The sequence below is a fragment of the Triturus cristatus genome, chromosome 11, assembly GCF_964204655.1.
Source record: "Triturus cristatus chromosome 11, aTriCri1.1, whole genome shotgun sequence".
Lineage (NCBI taxonomy): Eukaryota > Metazoa > Chordata > Amphibia > Caudata > Salamandridae > Triturus > Triturus cristatus.
The window spans coordinates 634,120,809-634,134,820 of NC_140594.1; the positions used below are offsets into that span (position 1 = coordinate 634,120,809).

A 14,012-nucleotide genomic window follows, 5' to 3' on the forward strand; every position below is an offset into this window, starting at 1 on the left:
GAAAAGTACCAGAAATGCGCGCTTTCAGCTGATACATTTTTATATCCTCCACAGGGCCTACCTTACACCGAGTTGGGAAGTATTTCGGGGTGGCAGATGCGGCGTGCCCTAGGTGTGGAACAGTGGGAGCGGAGCTGGGGCATATGCTGTGGGACTGCCCTCACCTGCAAGACTACTGGAGGGCGGTAGGCGAAACGCTGACCGAGGTGACGGACAGGGACTTACAATACACCAAGGCGGTTTGTGTCCTACACTGGTTTCCTCACACACCCAAAAACAAGAATAAAAGTAGATTTATCGACATGGGCCTCCTATTAGCTAAAAGGGAGGTGACAAGACTCTGGAAGTCAAAAGCGGGCCCCACACACGAGAGGGGGGCCAAGGAGCTACAGAAATGGGCGGCGAGTGAAAGCACGCTTAGATACCAACTAGCGACTCGCAAGGCTGATGACAGGGCACTGGCACCGGCCACGGCATGGGAGGGATTGGTGCAGGCCCTGCGCAATAGCGTGATGGAGGAGGACGAGACGCCATCCGAGCCCGAGGGGGTCCCCCGGAGCATTCCACCCACACAAACACAGTGAATAGTTATGTACTTCTGAATTGTACCCCAGACTAAATGCTAGGACCGGGAACAGTCGCAGTCGCGGGCGTGGGCACGGGCGGCGGGGAGGGAGGGAGGGGGACAGGGGAATGGGATGGGGAGGGGCAGTGTTGGGGCGGGGGACGGGGAGGAAGAAAACTCTAAAGCGGAACGTAGCCACCCTACCGTGTTAGCGGCAAAAGTAAAGTTCAAAATATAGTTCAGTATAATGGTACCCTGAACATCGCTGCCCGGCCTCCGGGATGTGGGCTCATGAGCTGTGTACGGCTGTCTAAATGGCCACGGGACATATGGCATTGATAAAAGCGATGCAGGCAAAGTAAGAATGTATGCTGCTGATATTATTGTTCTGCAATAAAAACGGTTTTACAAAAAAAAAAAAATGGAATTCCAGGATACTATGCTGTTCATCCAAACTTGGATGGATCTGAACCATCTGAAACTTAATCCTGGGAAAACTGAGATAGTCCTTACCGGGGATAGTTCTAAGCATTGGGGCCCCCAATATTGGCCTCCTGCACTCGGTCCACCTCCCATCCCCTCTAGCTCCGCCAAGACTTTGGGGGTACTTTTGGATAGCGGCCTATCCTTAAAAGCCCAGGTTGGAGCAGTGGTGTCCAAATGCTTCTACCAACTGCGTAAAATCAGGAAGATCCATCGCTTTCTCACTCGTGAAGCTATGGTCCAAGCTATGATTTCTACTGTACTATCTCACTTAGACTATTCCAACTCGGTCTACTTGGGAATGCCGCATTATCTGTTCAAACGCCTTCAGCTGGTCCAAAACCAGGCAGCCCGACTGATATACCACCAACCTAAATGGCAATCTGCCTCTCCTCTCTTGAGGAAATTACATTGGCTCCCGGTGTCACGTCGTTGTGCTTTTAAAACCGGTTGCCTTATTTTTAAGGCTTTACACGGCACCAGCCCGGAATTTATTAACAACATCATACTTAGGTACGCCCCTACTCGCCACCTAAGATCCACCCATCTTTCCCTTCTTACTATTCCAAACTTCAAGAGGGCCCGTCTTGGAGGTCGCAGGTTTGCCATTCTTGCTCCCAAGCTGTGGAACTCTTTCCCTCTTGAGATCCGAACGTGCATTGACATCCTTCCATTTAGGAAACTCCTGAAAACCTGGCTGTTTAGTCAGGATTAGCTTCCGCTGCCTTGTCAAGCTGTCTGTTAGCGCCATGAAGCCAACCCGGCGTACGTGCGCTTTACAAATACACACTAACATTAACATTAACAAAGGGCTGATAACATTCACCATATACAGTCAGTCCCCAGCAGCAATATCGTCACTAATCCTCGGTGGTACACAAGTGTCCCCCCTGTAAGCATTCACAGCCCCAGACCTCCATCCACTTTTTCGGGCACCCTCTCAATTTATAGATGGCATTTTCCGTTACCATAAACCAGTCCATATCCTTGGCTCAATCAACAGTCTTCGGTGGGCTCTGAGCCCGCCACAATCGTGCAATATTCTGTTTAGAAACCATGAAACCTAGAGCAACCCAAATTCTCTCCTTGGCGTTCAAATCTGTAGGGTCCCAAATATTCAACAATGCCAGTTTAATGTTGCAATGAATCTGTCGCCCCAATGCCTCCTCCATCTTGAGAACCACCCTCTCACAGTATTTCTGAATCACTGCACACTCCCAAAGAACGTGGATAAAGGTACCCTCTTCAGCACATTGACACACCACAACTGTCTTGGGTGTAGCCCATATGGACCAGCAAGGGCCCGGACAAATATGTCCTGTGGAGAAGTTTTAGTTGGACCAGATGGAGACGGGACGAAATGGCCAACTCACGGGGGGAGGCCACCACTGCCCTCCACTCTTCATCATCCAAGCTGGCCACATCATGGTCCCATTTACTTTGCAAACGGGTTAGGGGATCTGTCATGTTGTTGATAAGCTTTTTATAAATAAGAGATATGGCTTTTTCAGGGAGATCCCCATCTAGGATCCTGTCTTCAAGAGGGGAGGACTCAGGGAGGGCAATACCCCTGGGGAGAACAGCGAGCAAGGCTTGCCTAATTTGAAGATATCGGAAATGCTCACATTTGGCCATCTCGTAATCATGCTGAAGTCGGGAAAAAGGGAATTACATCACCTGTTTTCCAGAGATCCCCCACCCTGGAGATACCGATGAGGTCCCATTTATCGAAACCCTTGGAGCGGAACAGTCGATCCAACATGTCACAGTGCCAGAGTGGCGTGGCTTGTGTGAGCTGAGCGTACCCTCCCAGCCCAGGCTCTGGTGTGCCTCTTTCCACACTTGCACGGCATGACTGGTCAGGCCGGACAGGTCGGGCTTCAATGACCAAGTATATAACGCGCCCTCGAAGCTACCCCCAGGAAGGAGCCACCTGTCTATCCGAAAGGCCGGGTCATCTTGCGATCTATAGCTAAATTGATTGATTGCTGCGAAATTCGAGGCCCCCATCAAACCACCCTAGTGTAAGTTTGCGTGTAGTGATGCGGGGGGGTTTGCCCTCCCACAACAAATCTCGAACAGCACAATCAATTTCCCTGAAATAAGATGCGGCAACTGGAAGTGGGGTGTTCTGTAGTGCATCTAAAAGTTGGGGAAGGGACATCATCTTAAATAGGGCCGCGCGTCCCAGGAGAGTCAACAGAAGCGACCTCCAATGTTGGACATCAGATTTAAGACATAGCAACGGCAGTCCAAGATTCTTATCATGGAATCTGGTTAAGTCTTTGGAAACCCAGATCCCCAGGTACTTGAAGCCCTCTGCTGCCCCGAGGAAGTAAAGGCCGCTGCCCATAGAGGATATAGAGCACAGATTTGGACCAATTAATTGTGTATCCCGCGAACCTTCCAAATACATGAAAAATATCTAGGACCACGTTAAGAGACGCTGCTGGGGATGCCAAATAAAGCAAAATATCGTCCGCATATAACGAAATGCGGTCCTCCCAGCCTGGTGTCCATTTGAGGCCCGAATTGCGGAGTCCTGTCGGATCCATGCCGCCAAAGGCTCCAAGGCCAAGGCGAAGAGGAGCGGCGACAAGGGGCATCCCTGTCTCGTACCCCTTCCGAGAGAAAAGACTGGGGATTTCCTATTATTGACAACAACCTGCGCAAGCGGTTGATGGTACAAAAGTCGCACCCTGTTGGTAAATTCAGAGCCAAAACCCAGTTTGTGAAACACAGCAAACATGTAGGATCACTCGATGGTATCAAATGCGGAAGCAGCATCGAGGGATACCACAACAGCATCTTCCCTGATGGTATCCACCCGGCATAGCACACCGTGGAGCCTGCGGAGGTTGAGGGAGGTATTCCTCGCCGGCATAAACCCGTACTGATCCAGGTGTACCAGGCGGGTGATAACCCAGAGCAAACGAGTGGCAAGGACCTTCGCAAGGATTTTGGCTTCGCAGTTGAGCAAAGAGATTGGCCTATAAGACGAGCACTGGTTAGCGGGCTTGCCCGCTTTATGAATGACTGATGTTGGCCAATCTCTGATCCTCTGGGAGGACGCCTTGTTTCTTACTCTCCCGGAAAATATCTGTAAGAAAGGGAGCAGTCACGTTTGCCGTAATTTTAAATACCTCTAATGGGGATCTCGTTGGGGCCAGATGTTTTCCCCCCACGTAGATCGTGTATGGCTTTTTCCACCCCAGCTACTGTTATGTCGAGATCAAGGTCGGAGCTCTCCTCCGCAGTGAGGAATGGCATCTCAATATCATGTAGGAGAGAAGACGCCTCCTCCTCCGAGTATGTTGTATAGTAAGTCAACCACCACACGCTGCATCCGCTCTCTACAATCGAACCAAGCCAATAGCTTGCGTGCCTTATCACCTGCATCATAGATCCTGTTAAGGGTAGCCCTGTAGTGTGCCTTGGCCGCATCTGTGACTAGGTCAGAGAACTCCTTGGTTTTAATGCAGAGCTTCTGATGCGCTTCCTCCGAGTCCTGTATACGGACGGCCTTTTCTAGATCTAGAATTTCGCCCTCCAAGCGCACCATGTCTGCTGCTCTCTCTCTGTGCTGCCCAGCAACTTGGCCCAACACAACCCCCCGAATGACCGTCTTCTATGCTTCCCAGAGTACGACAGACGAGCGAACCAATCCCAGGTTTTCCTGAAAGTACAGATCCGACTCGCTCAAGACCTTGTCTCTGATGGAGGGGGTTGTGAGATACCAAGAATTAATCGGCGCCACCCAGGCCGATCGTGGGTTCACCCACTTCCAAACTACACTGAACAGGTGAGTGGTCAGATATCCCCCTAGCCAAATGCTGTTTGTCCTTAACAGTGTGAGTGAAGATGATGCGTGAGTGTGAGCACATAGTCTATAGTGACATACTACGATGAGGCCTGGAAAAATAGGGGTATTGGAGCTCACTGGGGTGCAGGCATCTCCAAACATCCACAAGGCCCAGTGCACCCATGAAACTATGGATTCGCCTGAGGGAGAGCGGCAGATCCTTCTGTGGCCAACGGTTCAGGGAGTCAGAGACATTGGAGTTAAAATCGCCCCCTATCAGTAACCTCCCATCCGGCAAACCGAGGCGGAGATCACTGAGATCGATAAAGGCCTGTGTATGTAAGCCCGGCAGAATATACACTGAGACCAGATTAAATGTGGACCCCTCCCAGATCCCGGAAATGGCAGCAAATCTACCAAGAGGGTCAGTGCGGACCACATCGAAAGTCAGGGGAAACGATTTTCTGATTAATGATGCCCACCCCCCGGGAACCAGAACCAAACATGGAATGGGCCACCAGCTGGAAGCCCCATCGTGACAGGGCTTTACATCCATTCCCCAGCAGGTGGGTCTCCTGCAAGAGAACTATGTCAGGGGAATGGTGCTTAAGGAATTGGAGAACCACATCCCTTTTAATTTTGTCCCCCAGACCGTTTACCTTCCAGGAAAGCAATTTGAGCTTCTGTCTAGTTGCCATGCCCATCACACAATTTTAGAGGTATGTGGTGACCCAGAGAGGAACATTCCGCAAGGCCCCCGGGGAGAAGCGTTGGCTTAAGCCCTACCGTTTGCCTCAATGAGGGCATCAAAAATGTTGCACCTGTAGCTGCCTCTACCTTAGACTGATCAAGTATATAATGCCTGAAAAACAAGGAAAAAAAACAACACAAATATAATCCACCCCACCCTCCCCACAAACCCAAAAATCATTACTCAATACCCCCCTACCTGCCTCCCTGCTCGGTGGTGTCAGAAACCTCCAGCCCCCCCAAACTAGCAGAGTGCCTTTCACCCACCCGCCAAAAACTTGCGGGTACGTGTAGCCTAATCGAGCACCCGTCCCTGAAAATTGCCAGATGGTAATCGCATTCAAGTAAAAGAGATACACTAGGAGCAACAACCAAAGCTAAAAAAGACATGTCAGGGGATCATGGAGAATCTCGGAGAGTCTATGTCAACAAAGTCCCAGGTGAAAGCCTGGTACACTGTGATCGGAGAGACTGTTACCTGTAGGGAAGCCTTCACTCTGACTCAGCCAGCCGGCATCACAGAATCCTCCCACCCATCAAAGGTAAGCTTACAGACCAGTTATCCGATGCAACCCGTCGCCTCATTCTGTCCCCGGGGTGATGTGTCTCCACCGGAGTCCCACAAACAAATGATGGACGGAATGCTGACAATGCAGACATTCTCCCCCAGTCAAGAGATCTGGGTTAAATCCATCGTTCTTTTGCCCACTACGCCACCCCAGTTTAGACATGGCCATATGCAAATCAGTCTTGACCCTGTGCCTCATGGGAACAGTCCAGCCGGAACTGCCAAGCCATGTCTTCCCTGGACCGGAATCAAGCATCCTAGGACCGGTTTCTGGCTATCAGCCGTCATCAGCCAGGATAGCTTGACTCCAGTGGCGTAGTGAGCACGGGTCCCACGTCAGGGAATACCCATCCCACTTAGGGCGAAAGCGTTACAACAAACAAATGATGGACGGAATGCACACAATGCAGACATTCTCCCCCAGTCAAGAGATCTGGGTTAAATCCATCGTTCTTTTGCCCACTACGCCACCCCAGTTTAGACATGGCCATATGCAAATCAGTCTTGACCCTGTGCCTCATGGGAACAGTCCAGCCCGAACTGCCAAGCCATGTCTTCCCTGGACCGGAATCAAGCATCCTAGGACCGGTTTCTGGCTATCAGCCGTCATCAGCCAGGATAGCTTGACTCCAGTGGCGTAGTGAGCACGGGTCCCACGTCTGGGAATACCCATCCCACTTAGGGCGAAAAGCGTTACAACAAACAAATGATGGACGGAATGCTGACAATGCAGACATTCTCCCCCAGTCAAGAGATCTGGGTTAAATCCATCGTTCTTTTGCCCACTACGTCACCCCAGTTTAGACATAGCCATATGCAATTCAGTCTTGACCCTGTGCCTCATGGGAACAGTCCAGCCCGAACTGCCAAGCCATGTCTTCCCTGGACCGGAATCAAGCATCCTAGGACCGGTTTCTGGCTATCAGCCGTCATCAGCCAGGATAGCTTGACTCCAACGGCTTGGTGAGCAAAAAAACGATGGATTTAGGCCCAGATCTCTGTACTGGGGTGAATGTATGACATTGTTCTACATTCTGTCCATCAATTGTTGTTTTGCATTTGTCACCCCGAGTGGAAAGGGTATGCCCAGACATGGGTCCCTTGCTCTCCATGCCACTGAAAATCAAGCAAGCCTGGCTGAAGACGGCTGAAATGCCAGAAACCGGTCCTAGGATGCTTGTTTCCAGTCCAGGGAGGACCTGGCTTGGCAGTTCGGTCTGGACTGTTCCCATGAGGCACAGGGTCAAGACTGATTTGCATATGGCTGGGTTCAAACTGGAACGGCATGGTGAGCAAAAAAACGATGGATTTAGGCCCAGATCTCTGTACTGGGGTGAATGTATGACATTGTTCTACATTCTGTCCATCAATTGTTGTTTTGCATTTGTCACCCCGAGTGGAAAGGGAATGCCCAGACGTGGGTCCCTTGCTCTCCATGCCACTGAAAATCAAGCAAGCCTGGCTGAAGATGGCTGAAATGCCAGAAACCGGTCCTAGGATGCTTGTTTCCAGTCCAGGGCGGACCTGGCTTGGCAGTTCGGTCTGGACTGTTCCCATGAGGCACAGGGTCAAGACTGATTTGCATATGGCTGGGTTCAAACTGGAACGGCATGGTGAGCAAAAAAACGATGGATTTAGGCCCAGATCTCTGTACTGGGGTGAATGTATGACATTGTTCTACATTCTGTCCATCAATTGTTGTTTTGCATTTGTCACCCCGAGTGGAAAGGGTATGCCCAGACGTGGGTCCCTTGCTCTCCATGCCACTGAAAATCAAGCAAGCCTGGCTGAAGACGGCTGAAATGCCAGAAACCGGTCCTAGGATGCTTGTTTCCAGTCCAGGGAGGACCTGGCTTGGCAGTTCAGTCTGGACTGTTCCCATGAGGCACAGGGTCAAGACTGATTTGCATATGGCTGGGTTCTAACTGGAACGGCATGGTGAGCAAAAAAACGATGGATTTAGGCCCAGATCTCTGTACTGGGGTGAATGTATGACATTGTTCTACATTCTGTCCATCAATTGTTGTTTTGCATTTGTCACCCCGAGTGGAAAGGGTATGCCCAGACGTGGGTCCCTTGCTCTCCATGCCACTGAAAATCAAGCAAGCCTGGCTGAAGACGGCTGAAATGCCAGAAACCGGTCCTAGGATGCTTGTTTCCAGTCCAGGGAGGACCTGGCTTGGCAGTTCGGTCTGGACTGTTCCCATGAGGCACAGGGTCAAGACTGATTTGCATATGGCTGGGTTCAAACTGGAACGGCATGGTGAGCAAAAAAACGATGGATTTAGGCCCAGATCTCTGTACTGGGGTGAATGTATGACATTGTTCTACATTCTGTCCATCAATTGTTGTTTTGCATTTGTCACCCCGAGTGGAAAGGGTATGCCCAGACGTGGGTCCCTTGCTCTCCATGCCACTGAAAATCAAGCAAGCCTGGCTGAAGACGGCTGAAATGCCAGAAACCGGTCCTAGGATGCTTGTTTCCAGTCCAGGGAGGACCTGGCTTAGCAGTTCGGTCTGGACTGTTCCCATGAGGCACAGGGTCAAGACTGATTTGCATATGGCTGGGTTCAAACTGGAACGGCATGGTGAGCAAAAAAACGATGGATTTAGGCCCAGATCTCTGTACTGGGGTGAATGTATGACATTGTTCTACATTCTGTCCATCAATTGTTGTTTTGCATTTGTCACCCCGAGTGGAAAGGGTATGCCCAGACGTGGGTCCCTTGCTCTCCATGCCACTGAAAATCAAGCAAGCCTGGCTGAAGACGGCTGAAATGCCAGAAACCGGTCCTAGGATGCTTGTTTCCAGTCCAGGGAGGACCTGGCTTGGCAGTTCGGTCTGGACTGTTCCCATGAGGCACAGGGTCAAGACTGATTTGCATATGGCTGGGTTCAAACTGGAACGGCATGGTGAGCAAAAAAACGATGGATTTAGGCCCAGATCTCTGTACTGGGGTGAATGTATGACATTGTTCTACATTCTGTCCATCAATTGTTGTTTTGCATTTGTCACCCCGAGTGGAAAGGGTATGCCCAGACGTGGGTCCCTTGCTCTCCATGCCACTGAAAATCAAGCAAGCCTGGCTGAAGACGGCTGAAATGCCAGAAACCGGTCCTAGGATGCTTGTTTCCAGTCCAGGGAGGACCTGGCTTGGCAGTTCGGTCTGGACTGTTCCCATGAGGCACAGGGTCAAGACTGATTTGCATATGGCTGGGTTCAAACTGGAACGGCATGGTGAGCAAAAAAACGATGGATTTAGGCCCAGATCTCTGTACTGGGGTGAATGTATGACATTGTTCTACATTCTGTCCATCAATTGTTGTTTTGCATTTGTCACCCCGAGTGGAAAGGGTATGCCCAGACGTGGGTCCCTTGCTCTCCATGCCACTGAAAATCAAGCAAGCCTGGCTGAAGACGGCTGAAATGCCAGAAACCGGTCCTAGGATGCTTGTTTCCAGTCCAGGGAGGACCTGGCTTGGCAGTTCGGTCTGGACTGTTCCCATGAGGCACAGGGTCAAGACTGATTTGCATATGGCTGGGTTCAAACTGGAACGGCATGGTGAGCAAAAAAACGATGGATTTAGGCCCAGATCTCTGTACTGGGGTGAATGTATGACATTGTTCTACATTCTGTCCATCAATTGTTGTTTTGCATTTGTCCACCGGAGTCCCAGGCATCACTGTCCACTCTCACACCCCGGGCGTGATTGTTGTTCTGGTCAGCTTTACGCCATCCATCAAGCCAGTCCCAGGCCTCTTCAGGGGTAGTGAAAAACCAAACCCTCCCCTCCAATTCCACTCTCAGTTTGGCAGGGAAGAGCATAGCATATTTCAGGTCCTTGTCACATATCACCTTCTTCACGTCCAAGAAGCTGCGCTGCTGTCGCTGCACCCTTAGGGTGAAGTCCGGGAAGAAGGTGATAGTACTGTTTTGGTATGCCACCAGTGGGACAGATCGGGTGCTCTGCAAGATAACATCTCTGTCCCAGAAATTGAAGACTCTAGCAAGTAGAGGACGTGGGGGGGGCCTGGGCCCCGGGCTTCCGTCTGCCACCTGGCACGCGATGCACCCGTTCAACCGAAAATAAATTAGAGTGACCCTTCGGTTTAAGGTAAGTAGTGATTAGCTCTTCCACAAACAGGTCCGCCGAAGGCCCCTCCGCCCGTTCCAGCACCCCCAAAATTCGGACGTTGTTGCGTCTGGAGCACCCCTCATAATCATCCAACTGCGCCTCCAGTTTCGCGGTGTGTGTCTGCATTTCATCCATCCTGCGCTGTATTGTAGAGATATCCTCGACCAGAGACTTCGCTTTGATCTCCACGTCCTTCAATCGCAAGTTCATCGCTCTCATATCTGCCTGGATAAGAGACACTTCCGAAGACACAGTGTCTATGCGCGACTCAAAGGACGTCCGGACGGTCGTGATGGCCTTGAGGATATCGTGTAGCGTCAGCTCCTTCAGTTGTCCACTAGGATCCAGCTTGTCTATCTTGGCAGATCCTCCTTTCGGGCTTGCTCCAGGGCCCCCATGCCATGCATATTTTGTTAACTTGGCCTGGAGTGCCGCCTTGGAACTGTGGCCCCCTGTCAGAGACGGCCCGGCTGTTTGCTGTTCAGGCCAGGAAGAACAAGGAGACCAGGGTCAAATGGAGACTCGGCGACCTCTGCTGTTAGGCTTCCTCCGCCAGGGCCCGGTGGTACAAGGCAGTCCAAAAGCGCAGTTGGCAGGTCCCCAGTAGCCGTGCCAGGGCGCAAGCCACCACCCATGCCAGGCCGGTACAGAGGAATGCAGAAACCCAGGGCAACGGGGTCCGCCACACTTCCGCAGTGCCACCCCACGAACACCACTGGGTCCAAAATGGCTGCCTGGCACCTCGCGCACCGCCCCCAGTCTTTAGCAACACACAGGGCTTTGTCCCCAGCGCAGGCCATAGCAATCTGGCTGAGTATCTGTCTGAAGGCGGCCCGGGGCCGGCAAGTGCAGCGCCGCGGAGGGTCCAGGTGGCACGAGCCTCAGCAGGGGACGTCCAGGGTCAGTCCCCAGCGGCACGATGCAGGGCACGATCCCCCTCCTTCAGGAGCGGAGTGCTACGTCTGTCTAGCGGCTCAGAGCGGCTCCAGGGCCCACCGCCGCAACACCTCCATGCCCTCAGCCCCAGCAGGAATCCTGAGGATCAGGACAGGCCCCGGAACAAAATCTTGACGCTCACCCAGCGTCACTCGGGCCAGCAGGGTCACCAGAGGTAGGCCAGGCCACGGCACAAGGAGGCCCGGGCAGTAAAGCAGGCAGGCGACTCCAAGGAAGTGCGTACGCGGTCCGATCTCTGGAACTGCCAGTCGTAGGCAAATGGGCTCCAGCGATCCCCAGTGGTTTGGGAAGTGCTCCGGCGTAGATTTAAACCATCAGGCAGATCTCAAAAGTACAGATATTTACTCGGAAGGGCATGTTCGAACTGAGCCGCCTCAAGAAGCGGCCATCACGCTCAGCGGTTGGCAATGCCCCAGTCGAGGACCCCTTTTCGGAGTTGTCCCATGAGATTGAAATTGCTTCAGGATGCTTTCTATGACCCATTCTTCTCCTTGCATATGCCTGCTTCAGTTCTTCTGTTCCTAGGTTCTTGGATCCTGGCTCTTCTAATGCGGGCACACTGCAGGATGCCACTCGTTCAGCGGTGACTGAGAGTGCTCACCACGGTTGTTCTTTAAAAATGATCAATGAGGCCATTGGGAAAGTGTCTAGGCAGTTATTAACAGTTGCCTATCCAAAGCAAAGCCGCTGAATGCACTAGAGTTTAAGGCATATAGGTCTACCTTCAAAATAGGCTTGGTTTATTGCCATTTTAATTGCAAGATCTGTTATTACAGCCCATTGGCAATTAGCTGCTTCTTTGTTTTTTAACAAATAGAAAGATATACTGGGAGCTGTTTACAAAAAAGAAAAAATGTATGCCAAACGTGTTGGTGCACTCTCTAAATTCAATAAGATGTGTGATTTCTTTGTTACACTGGTTATATATGTGGTAGACTCTTTATTCAAAAGCATAATTATGGGTTGCTCTTTTCCTAGCCATAGGAGATTTTTGGGGTGTTCTTCTTTTTGTTCTCCTTTACATTTGATGCAATTTTCTAGGTTCAGTTTAGATCGAGCATGCACTAGATTTTGTGAAAATAATAATGTAAAATTGAATTATTGATGTCAAGGTGTATCTTGTATTAATTCTGAAAAGAGTTTAATGAAATAGCCCAGAACAGATGCATGCATGTATTTATACCTCATATTTGCCTTGAGAAGGCCAGCGCTTAAGATTATATAATTGTGAATGGATTTGTATTTTATTTTTCTGAACCCGTAAAACAATTTAAAACAATGTGTCTATCCTCATTTTATTGGACTAAAAATAAGAAAGTGTGAAGGGAACTCATCAAGATATGTTTTGTTTTTCCTTTCAGTCTTTAGGCTTAACACCACTTCATATTGCAGTAGCACTTCCAGTAAAAGAAGGTGTTGACATTACAGAGTTGTTACTAAATGCAGCTGCAGATTCCAATGCAAGAGCAGAAGACCAGGATGACATATATGGCCCGGATCGGGTAAAGTATGTTTATGTGTATATATGCCTCTGTTCAAGTGATGCTTTGACTTTTCAATAATGTGGGGGCATTTTTAATTATTTACAACTGCATTTAATTTGTAAGCGGTGAAATCGATTGCTTATTGTGTAGGGTTGTATGTTGGAAGATCAACATAAATATTCTAACAAAAGTATAATGAAAACATATTTTAGACCAAAATATTTTCTGTCCATACCTATACTTCAAAGTGCAAAAATATTGACAAAAAAATGTTAAGATGAAAAAATATAGTAAGTATAAAATATATACTACAAAAAAATCTACGTCAGAAATATAGGAGTAGAACAGTAGCAAAACAGCTATAAAAGTATGAAAGTTTGATTAATTCCATCTAAACTTAAAGTAAAAGTGTAATTACTTTGTAATATTATATATTTTTAAACATTTTCAATGCAAACATAAAATAACAATAAAAAACATTTTAATATTGAAAAAGAATAATTTTCGAAAATAAATGCAATCTTATAGTAGCTCACAGTATAAATTATATCAAGTACATTTTGAAAATATTTAAAATTTTAAAATGTAAAAGGAAAGCATACATTAAAATGTAATAATGTATTTAAATGTAATTATTTATATATTCACTGAAAAAACCAAAGGTTACAGAGACGTTCAGCCGTGAGCTAACTTTAACTCATGCCCCCGCAATGCACTGCTTATGACCTCACATATTACATCATTCATGACATGATCAGTGACATCAGGGAGTAAGGTGGACCTCATCTCCCAACCAGTAGTGCACCACAAGCAGCGTTTGCAGAGTCGTGGAGAAAGGGCGTTCTGCCACCAAAGACCTCTTAGCAATCCCGCTATGTGGGAGTTATTGGATAGTTGGCCCCCAAGGATGTCCTTGGGGTCCAAATACCCCTCCTGAGTATCTCCAATAAGTCCTACACTGCAGGATTGCTAAGAGGTCTGGTAAGAGGCCATGCCCACTTTCTCCACCATTCTGCAGGGCGCGCCTCCTGGAGCACTAACAGTTGGGGGATAAAGTTCCCTTGGCTCTTGAGTGTCCTTGGGGTCCAACTAGCCCTCCTGTTATTTCCAGTAAGTCTCACACAGCCGGATTGCTGAGAGGTCGTCAGAAACCACGCTCCCTTTCTCCACCAATCTGCAAGTGCACCTCCTGGTGCACTGCTTCTTGGTGGAAGAAGTCTACTTTAGTGCTGAGGCCCTCAGGAGGCAAGAGGTCCTCATCCCCTC

At 49.5% G+C, this 14,012-nt stretch overlaps 1 protein-coding gene and 1 long non-coding RNA gene across 3 annotated transcripts in view; one reads left to right on the forward strand and one right to left on the reverse strand.

Moving 5' to 3' along the window:
• Nucleotides 1-14,012, forward strand: part of ANKMY1 (ankyrin repeat and MYND domain containing 1) — a 588,784-nt gene that overhangs the window by 265,585 nt on the left and 309,187 nt on the right. For both annotated transcript variants that reach the window (XM_085634115.1, XM_085634116.1), the window contains exon 10: nucleotides 12,624-12,764. In XM_085634115.1, the coding sequence (XP_085490241.1) occupies nucleotides 12,624-12,764 (141 nt within the window). The remainder of the gene's footprint in view (nucleotides 1-12,623; nucleotides 12,765-14,012) is intronic.
• Nucleotides 1-14,012, reverse strand: part of LOC146785210 (uncharacterized) — a 368,347-nt gene that overhangs the window by 93,745 nt on the left and 260,590 nt on the right. The gene's annotated exons all lie outside the window — the stretch shown is intronic.